Here is a 9,296-nt window from a genome sequence, read left to right as displayed (position 1 = left end):
TCTCTTCGCTTTCCAACCAATCCAACCAACCAACCAACGTGCTCTCCTCTCCTCTCGGACCCCCCTTCCCTCCCATCCTTTTGCAAGTTTGGAGTTAGACCCTTTCTTCTTTCTCTCTCTCCTATTTTCTCCTCTCTCTCTCTCTCTCTCTTCTGGTTTTGTTCTCCTCTTTCTTTCAATTCTGATGGATTTTCTACATTTTTCGTGATGATATTCATCTCGTTCAAGTAAAGATTCTCTGTTGGCTAACAGCTCATTGTTAGCTAGCTCTTCATATATTCGTCAACCAACATTACAACATCTCTTAGTTAACTGATTAGTACTATGGAGGAGAGAAGTGAGGACGACGACAGGGACGCATTGGCCGGCCTAAGCAACGCCCCTCCGCCCCGCAAATCCCATTCGTTGAGCCATCAGCTGCGCCCAACCTCCGCCCAAAAACGCCACCACCAAATACGCAAACATAGCCTCGACGACGTCCACGTTGTCCCCAAGAGCGTTCATAACAATAATAATGTGGACTACTACGACTCTTCTGACGACGATTTCTTTCCTTACTCCACCTCCAACAGCACCACCACCACCACCACTAGTAATGCTGTTGGCGGTGCTGATTATGAAGTGTACGTGGGCGGCACTCACTCCCATAGGCTGGACCAAAGCCTCTGCATGGATGATGGTGATGATCCTGATGACAACAGAGAATGCCAGCCGTTGCCCGAATTCATTGGCAGTGGCGGCGGCACTGGCATCTTCAAGGTTCCAACTCGCGCCTCCGTCCATCCTGGTCGTCCCCCCTGCTTGGAGCTGAGACCCCACCCTCTCAGGGAGACACAGGTTGGCAGGTTCCTCAGGACCATTGCCTGCACCAACACCCAGCTGTGGGCTGGCCAGGAGGGCGGAGTCAGGGTCTGGAATTTAAAGGACGTCTTTGAACCTGGCTTTGGTATTACTAGCAGAGTCATGAGGGGTGATGAGGATGCCGCCCCATACTATGAATCCGTCAACACCTCTCCCACCCATTGTCTCACGGTTGATACCGGCAATCACTTGATTTGGACTGGCCATAAGGATGGCAAGATCAGGTCTTGGAAGATGGATCAGTCTTTGGATGCTTCTACTCCTTTTAAGGAAGGTCTTTCCTGGCAGGCCCACCGTGCTCCTGTTCTTGCCATGGTTTTCACTGCTTACGGTCAATCACTTACTTGTTACTCTTCATCAAGTGCTAGTGTATTGCTTGGTTTTTTTTAACTTTCCAATGTAAATGTTAATATATATGATATCATGTTGCTTTGATTGGATGCAGGTGATATGTGGTCAGGTTCCGAGGGTGGTGTTATCAAAATCTGGCCATGGGAAACCATTGAAAAATCTCTCTCCCTAAAACCCGAGGAAAGGCATATGGCAGCTTTGCTGGTGGAGAGGTCGTGCATTGACCTCAGGAACCAAGTTACTGTTAATGGCGTCTGTAGTATATCTTCTCAAGATGTCAAGTGTTTGGTTTCTGATAATTTCAGAGCTAAAGTTTGGTGTGCCGGTTCTATGTCCTTCTCCTGGTGGTTAGTTTTCAATTTGACAACTTCTTTGTGTTAGCGGTGTGTGTGATATGTGTGTGTATTGCTACATGTTTTACATGGTTAACACAATTCATGTTTTTGTATAATGATCAAGAAAGGGAAGAGGAAAAACCTGTGATTTCTGCAGAATTTCACTCTTTCAGTATTGTATGTTTTCAGGGAGATGTTAAAGTTTCAGGGTGTATCGTTGCTTAGGTAGAGATTCTAATATATAATTTTCATTGGAATTATTCTAAAAGGTTTTGATTTGTCAGGGACGCTCGTACAAGAGAGCTTGTGAAAGTCTTTAATGTAGAAGGTCAGATTGAGAATCGAGTTGACATGTCAGCAGTGCAGCAAGATCAAGCAGTAGAAGATGAGATGAAGGTAAAATTTGTTTCAACATCCAAAAAGGAGAAATCCGGGGGCTTTCTACAACGGTCGCGTAATGCTATAATGGGAGCTGCAGATGCTGTTCGACGAGTTGCAACAAGAGGGGCTGGGGCATTTGTAGAAGAATCCAAGAAGACAGAAGCACTAGTGCTAACTGCGGATGGCATGATATGGAGTGGATGCACAAATGGTTTACTGGTTCAGTGGGATGGAAATGGTAACCGTGTGCAAGATTTTAATCACCATTATTCTGGTGTCCAATGCTTTTGCACTCTTGGGACACGAATATATGTAGGCTATGTGAGTGGCATGATTCAGGTATTGGATCTTGAGGGAAATCTGATTGCAGGATGGGTTGCACACAGTAGTCCAGTGATAAAACTGGCCGTTGGAACTGGTGTTGTTTATAGCTTGGCCACCCATGGTGGTATTCGCGGATGGCACATCAAATCTCCAGGACCTACAGACAACTTGATACGTACAGAATTGGCTGCAAAAGAAAGTGTATATACCAAAAGAGACAATGTTAGAATTTTAGTAGGCTCATGGAATGTTGGTCAAGGAAGAGCATCTCAGGATGCACTAATGTCATGGTTGGGCTCTGCTGTGCCGGATGTTGGCATTGTAGTTGTCGGGTTACAAGAAGTAGAAATGGGCGCAGGCTTTCTTGCAATGTCTGCAGCAAAAGAAACTGTAAGATCCTTCAATGATGTTGTGAACTGCTTATTTTTTACTTTTGACAGATACAAAATCTCTATTCGTTCTATGGATTGATTGATTTATTTACCATTATTTTCCTTTTGTAGGTAGGGCTTGAAGGGAGTTCTGTTGGCAACTGGTGGCTTGATAATATAGGAAAGGCCTTAGAAGAAGGAAAAACTTTCGAACGTATGGGTTCTAGGCAGCTTGCTGGCTTGCTCATATCTCTTTGGTAAGCGATTATCCTTGTGGATCTTGTCCTCATATATTTCTTTCCTTTTATGAGCTCATAATTCTCATATAGGGTAAGAAAGAATCTCAGAACACATGTTGGGGATATTGATGCTGGAGCAGTTCCGTGTGGCTTTGGTCGTGCCATTGGTAACAAGGTTTGTTCCTCACCGTTCACAGTGCTCATTTGGCATGTATACAGAATTAAATATAGAATGGAGTCAGTTTGATTGTCTGCTCAGTTTCTTAAACATATCGGTTTCTTATTCCTTATGAAAAAAGGGTCACTGAACAGACTAATTATGTTCAAGCAGGGAGGTGTTGGTTTGAGAATCCGAGTCTATGATCGTATAATGTGCTTTGTGAACTGTCATTTGGCTGCACATTTGGAAGCTGTCAATCGCCGTAATGCTGATTTTGATCACATTTATCGAAATATGATCTTCAACCGGTCATCTCTACTTAACACGGCAGCTGGTATGCTACCATACCTGTTTTTGTCTTGTTCTCTTGCCTTCTCTATGTATTTATTCTGGCTGCTTTATTCTTCTGGCTTGCCATGGGTCCTCTCTCTTGCAGCTGGTGTCTCAACTTCTGTTAATATGTCCCGAGCTCCAAATGTATGTACTTGTTCTAGTTCGTAAATCAATCCTTTTATCCATAATTTTATATTTATTGGCCAAGTGTTAAACAATTGGTGATTTAGGCTGTCAGCGGCAACACTGAAGATGTAAGGCCTGAATTAGCTGAAGCAGATGTGGTTGTTTTTCTCGGTGATTTCAATTATCGGCTTTTTGGTATATCTTACGATGAAGCAAGGGACTTTGTTTCACAAAGATGCTTTGATTGGCTCAGAGAAAAAGATCAGCTCAGAGCAGAGATGAAAGCCGGGAAAGTTTTCCAAGGGATGCGTGAGGCACTCATCAGATTCCCTCCAACATACAAGTTTGAAAGGCACCAAGCAGGTTTAGCAGGTATTTGGTCTAGCGGCAGTCAATTTCTGCATTACTATTAACGCTCTTGGTTTCTCTTACACGAGTAAATTGTGCATATCTGCGAAATTGAATTTTCCAGTGTGTTGATTTGAAACTTTGTCTATGCATCCTTTACAGGATATGATTCTGGTGAGAAGAAACGCATTCCTGCCTGGTGCGATAGAATAATATATCGTGACAATCGGCCATTACCAGTTGCTGAGTGCAGTTTAGAGTGCCCTGTAGTCTCGTCAATTATACAGTATGTTCTTCTTCAGGGATAGTTACCTATAGTCTCTTTCTCTTCAATTGCTCTAAACTTGGTACCCGATTTTATATAGGTATGAGGCACGCATGGACGTGACTGACAGTGATCACAAACCTGTCCGGTGCAAACTAAGTTTACAAATTGCACATGTTGATAGATCGGTAAGGAGAAAGGAATTTGGGGAAATTGTAAAATCCAATCAGAATATCAGGTCTAATCTTGAAGAATCAAATTATGTTCCAGAAACTATTTTGAACACCAACAACATAATCCTTCAAAATCAGGACACGTCCATTTTGCGTATCACTAATAAATGTGTAAAGGATACTGCCGTATTTAAAATCACTTGTGAAGGCCAGTCCACTGTCAAGGAGGATGGGGAAGAGCCTGACTATCGCCCGAGAGGTGCCAACGGGTTTCCTCGATGGCTTGAGGTATCATTTTCTCCCTGCTGCTTTTGTTATGTCCTATAAATTTTCTTTTCCTTTTTGGAGTGGAAAATGCAGGCGTCTATTCTTCTAATTTATTTCTTTTGTTTTTTAAAACATAAAATAATAGATCACACCAGCAGCAGGCATGATCAAACCTGAACAGTCTGTGGAGGTCTCAGTTCATCACGAAGAGTTTCATACCTTGGAAGAATTTGTTGATGGCATCCCTCAAAATTGGTGGTGCGAAGACACCCGCGACAAGGAAGCGATTTTAATGGTCAGTGTCCAAGGTAGTTGCTCAGCTCAAACATGTAGTCACAGAGTTCGAGTGCGGCATTGCTTCTCAGCCAAGACCCGCATGGACTCAAAATCCAACAGCTCTAAAAAATGCCAGGGAAGTCCAGTTCACAGGTCTGAAGTTCGGCAACCTAACATTTCAAGCGAAACCAACTTAAAAAATCCTAGAAGCTAAGCTAGTATCGAATACTTGATAGCATGAGGCAGTTTATAGAAATCATCAGCTGGTAACAGTGAAGATGGATCTGATACAATACCGAGTGCATTCTTTTCGTTAGAAACTCTAGTGTAAAGCAAAACATGGTGTAAATACTCTCTTTGAAGCCTGTTGTTTACTTAAAAGACAGTTTAGGGACAGGTTTTATACGTTCAGTGTCATGCCATATCTCTCTGCATTATCCTGTCTGTTTTCCTTCAGGCTTCGTAGTTTATTTCCGATTTGTTTCCGATCAATAGATAAACGCAGAAAAACAAAAGAGACGAACTGAACAATATGATGTGAAAAGGGTAGTCGATATTATTAATTATAAAGATCAACTGTTATTACAATACTTTGCAGACAACACAAGATAATCTATAATCTTGTAATACTTGAACAGCAGTTGGCAACTTGGCATGGAACATTCATTCAGTTCGGTATCTGCAACAGCCTCACAGGCTCACAGCCCTTAAGGATCAAACAAACCATGGATGTCTGAACTCATAGCATAGACGGTAACCACATACCACTCACAGAAGAACCATCGAGAGATCACAAATGAGGAATGAAGCAGATATATGTGTCGTCCTTTTACTTGCTCAACCGCGAAACTCTTACTTTCTTCATATATACTCCATATTTCTAGGTTAAGAGATAGATGCTTCACATCAATTCAGATACTTAAAATCTGAATCGGATTAGCGAAGCCACAGGTCACCCGATCCGTTGTGTTTCATTTCTCCCAAATGAAACTTAGAGCGCATACATCCTCTTATATTCGCTGTTCAAAATCTCGTGTTCTGATGCCATAGACATAGAAAATGAACGAGACTTACTCTCAGCTCTCCGGATGTTCCTCATTTTGCTCTCCTCCATCCTATGTAAAATGACACAATAGCACATGGAGCCAATGGTAGTAAGCATGATTGTGCTGCCTATTACTGTTGCATACACTGCAAGCCACCTCGAGTGTGAGCCCACCACCACATACGTCAGAGAAATAAAAGCAATCGAAATGAAGAGGCAAGCTAGCCACATGAGCTTGTTGATCACAAACACAAGCTGCTTTTTTGCCTTCTGCTCAATCACCACCACAGATGTCTGGACTACCACAACAGCCAGGGAGATGAAGAGCGCCAGGCTGTCAAATACAAAGAAGATGATGAAAGCGGCATTATTTGCTATGTGCGCTTGTCCAAGCGTAAGCCCTGTCGTTTTTTCCTCAACATATTGGCCAGGAACTGTGAATATGGCTGCAAAAGCAACAGTGGCAATCAGCACGGCAACAATAGTGGCATTGTTTATAGCATTGTTGAGGCCGCTAATGTGGAGCTTTTTCAACTTTTTTGCAATTTTCTGGACTCTGGCACCAGTTTGGCGGGTCTGTTGAAGTTGGGATTGGACATCGTGCTTTATGTCACTCACAGTCTGCTTCAGCTGCTTTGCTGGATTTGCAGGTTTTCCTTGGTCTTTAGAATTGGTGGCCCCTGCTTCCTTTAACACGGCCACAAGTTCTGGACTCCCATATTTTTCTGCAATGTCAAGGGGGCTCTCTCCAGCCTTGTTGCTTGCATTGATGTTACTACCCTCTTTATTTATGGACAACAGACGGCGTACATTCTGCACATGAAGTACATGAGAACATTGAGCAAACAAAATTATATTACCAGCTAACTTGCAGATTTTCAGATTGGTTCGGTTCAAATGAACTCGAAATCACATACAAGAACTACAGGTGTTGCCATTACCACATACAAATATCATACACCAATTAAGCACCAACTATGAAAGTACCAAACCATTCTTCAGAGTAAAGCTGTAGCATACATTTTGAGTAAAAATATCAGCACGGACATAATATTTAACATGATTTCTCAAGACCTATACAAATGGAAGCTAGACCCCATACCTAGTATAGAAATTTGGATTTAAAACGATGAACACTTGAATCATTGATATTATACATTTCATTAGGTTAGTAAATAAAATTGAAGGAAAAGAAAGGAGGAAGCACCTCAATACGGCCCTTCCTTGTGGCAATATGCAATGCATTGTTTCCCTTGTTATCTTCCACAGTCAAAACTGAGGGGTCGGGTTTCAGCAACTCCAGCACAATCTCCTCATTGTGCCCTTTCACGGCCATGTGTAGTGCAGTTTGGCCTTTAAGATCAGTTCTAAAAGCAGCACTTGGATCCTTGCGTAGTAAGGACTTGACTACTTCCAAGTGCCCCATCCTTGCTGCTGAATGAAGCACAGTCTTTCCATTATTGCGAGCTATCTTGGCAAGATTTGAGTCAGTTTCCAAAAGGAGATTTACAATATTAATATGCCCCTGAGTAGCAGCTGTGTGTAAGGCGGTTGAATTCGATAGATCTGTGGTCATTGCCAAGTTTGGGAACACGTGCAGAAGTTCTTTCAACACCTCTGAAAGAAAGAAACAATTTCAAATCATAATGATGCATATGACGAAGGAATATTATGTGATAGTCTCCTAAACATAATTAGGCTCTTATAGGTCACCAGACGCATAAGGTGACAAGTACAGTCTCTCTCTGTTGTGTGCGCGCGCACGCGTGCATGTGAGTGAGGAAGGCACAGTCCAGAAACATTTCAAAATCCAGCTTCAAGAAGATAAAATGTTTTTCTGTAACACCGAATTACAAAAATTGTGTTCCTTTTTTCCATTGCATATGAAATAAATATTATAGAACTGCTTCTATTAAAATATTATGAATTTCAACAAATGAAATGGATATTCATACTACTATCTTACCAAGATGGCCCTGTCTTACAGCAATGTGGAATGGGTCGTAGCCATTTCTGGCGGCGATGGATGCAGTTTGAAGGTCCATGTGCTTCAACATTTCCCCAACAAGCTCAGCATGCCCATTCTCCGCTGAGGCATAGAGGGGGGTCTCTCCCTCCTGGTTCATCTTCGACAATAAACCAATTGATTCAGTGCTGTTACAATTCTGAAGAGTTTCTCTGACTCTAACTAAATTCCCTGCTCGAGCCGCCAAATGGAGTTGGGAATCACCTCTTTTACCCGGTGACTCTTTGCTCCTCCTCCGTTCACCGCCAATAAAGCTCAGCTGCTTCTCCATAACTATCCGAAAACTCTTCTGCTTCTCCATAAACCCGCGAAAACTCTTCTGTTTCTCCATCGCTCCTCGAGAACTTGACTGTTGCTCGATTGCCCCACTGAAACTTGGTAGTTTTTCCATCCTTGGAGCCTGAAAACTGCTCTGCCTCTCCATGACCAATTTCGCAGAAACCGGTTGATCTCAAACAAACTCCAACTTCCTAGTCCTCAGAATCCTGATTCTCAAATCTCAAATTCTACTTTTCCATGATCATAACCAGATAAACAATTTCAACCAAATTTATTTCCTTACAGTAAACTAATAATCACAATTCTGCAGATATATAGCATCTCAAGAAATATGCTTTCCAATCTCTACTTAATTATTGGAATTCCAGTTCTTTGATCCAAAAAACTACTTAACCAAACTGAAACTCGCCAATTTGGAATATCAAAACCCGTTGAATAATGAAAACAACAGAACCCAGAAAGGAATCTAAATCCAAATCCAACAGATGACAAGAAACAAAAGTTGAATACCAATTACAAAGTACCTTGATTGTGAAGCTTTATACCTTATTCTAGTGCTCTGAATCCGAAAAGCTAGAACCTTTAGATACCATGCGGCTGAGGCTGAAACCCAAAACCAAAGGCTGAGACTTTGATCAATGATGGGGTATCATCACTATCACCTTATCAATGAGTAACACAAGAACCACACCCCACCAACAAATTTCTTTTCTACTCAACTCGTACAAAACTACATGAGAATCGAGATTCTACAAGGAGACAAACAGCAAGGACAAACGACTGCTGACAACACCATCTATAATTCCATAAATGATACTCGGGAGAGGAGACTCAGTGGAGGAGAGTCCCATGATGCTTTTTACTTCCAAGTAAAGATAATGTCTTCTATACGTGAGTTAAAATAAAAAAATAAGAAATAAAAAAAATAAAAAGCGACTAGAGTGTGTTTAATCACATAATAATATAGTTTAAATTTACTTTTGACGATAATTGAATTTAAAATTTTTTATTTACCAATGAAGAGTAATACTATTAGACTATACTACTAAATAGCTAATGTTTTTTCTATTAAAAACGACGAATGTGTTTAGGGTGAGATGTATATCTCTACTTGGCCCCATTCATGCCGTACCCAT

General features: G+C 41.6%; 2 protein-coding genes across 7 annotated transcripts; one reads left to right on the top strand and one right to left on the bottom strand.

Moving 5' to 3' along the window:
* The first annotated feature begins 180 nt into the window (after positions 1–180).
* LOC137732501 (type I inositol polyphosphate 5-phosphatase 13) lies at positions 181–5,215 on the top strand. 2 transcript variants are annotated; one of them, XM_068471831.2, is made up of 11 exons: positions 181–1,192; positions 1,307–1,559; positions 1,832–2,642; positions 2,756–2,880; positions 2,953–3,037; positions 3,194–3,356; positions 3,459–3,499; positions 3,586–3,853; positions 3,992–4,115; positions 4,195–4,555; positions 4,680–5,215. In XM_068471831.2, exons 1-11 carry the CDS (start codon positions 325–327, stop codon positions 5,022–5,024), a joined length of 3,444 nt encoding a protein of 1,147 aa, XP_068327932.2. In that variant the 5' UTR covers positions 181–324; the 3' UTR covers positions 5,025–5,215. The 2 variants fall into 2 exon arrangements, with proteins under 2 accessions (XP_068327932.2, XP_068327923.2); XM_068471822.2 differs by having other exon boundaries at positions 3,194–3,499.
* Positions 5,216–5,343: 128 nt separating this feature from the next.
* LOC137732461 (Ankyrin repeat family protein) lies at positions 5,344–9,243 on the bottom strand. Of its 5 annotated transcripts, none has more exons than XM_068471804.2 (4): positions 8,685–9,037; positions 7,822–8,366; positions 7,063–7,472; positions 5,344–6,668 (listed from the first exon to the last, which is right to left on the bottom strand). In XM_068471804.2, the coding sequence occupies exons 2-4, from the start codon at positions 8,303–8,305 to the stop codon at positions 5,802–5,804; spliced, it is 1,761 nt and encodes a 586-aa protein (XP_068327905.2). In that variant the 5' UTR covers positions 8,306–8,366; positions 8,685–9,037; the 3' UTR covers positions 5,344–5,801. The 5 variants fall into 5 exon arrangements, with proteins under 5 accessions (XP_068327905.2, XP_068327898.2, XP_068327913.2 ...); XM_068471797.2 differs by having other exon boundaries at positions 7,822–8,387; positions 8,706–9,037; XM_068471812.2 differs by having other exon boundaries at positions 8,706–9,037.
* Between the last annotated feature and the right edge of the window lie 53 nt (positions 9,244–9,296).

This window comes from Pyrus communis, chromosome 15, assembly GCF_041283825.1.
Source record: "Pyrus communis isolate YQ-2024b chromosome 15, ASM4128382v1, whole genome shotgun sequence".
Lineage (NCBI taxonomy): Eukaryota > Viridiplantae > Streptophyta > Magnoliopsida > Rosales > Rosaceae > Pyrus > Pyrus communis.
Note: the sequence above shows the minus strand (reverse complement) of the source record. Positions and strands in the feature narration are given on the sequence as shown.

Coding starts and splice junctions, on each gene's coding strand:
- LOC137732461 (XM_068471773.2), bottom strand. CDS start 8,305: ATGGAGAGGCAGAGCAGTTTTCAGGCTCCAAGGATGGAAAAACTACCA. Junction 7,473..7,821: donor TGTAAGACAGGGCCATCTTG/GTAAGATAGTAG, acceptor TCTTTCTTTCAG/AGGTGTTGAAAGAACTTCTG. Junction 6,669..7,062: donor CAAGGAAGGGCCGTATTGAG/GTGCTTCCTCCT, acceptor CTTCATGTGCAG/AATGTACGCCGTCTGTTGTC.
- LOC137732501 (XM_068471822.2), top strand. CDS start 325: ATGGAGGAGAGAAGTGAGGACGACGACAGGGACGCATTGGCCGGCCTA. Junction 1,560..1,831: donor TCTATGTCCTTCTCCTGGTG/GTTAGTTTTCAA, acceptor TTGATTTGTCAG/GGACGCTCGTACAAGAGAGC. Junction 4,116..4,194: donor GTAGTCTCGTCAATTATACA/GTATGTTCTTCT, acceptor GATTTTATATAG/GTATGAGGCACGCATGGACG.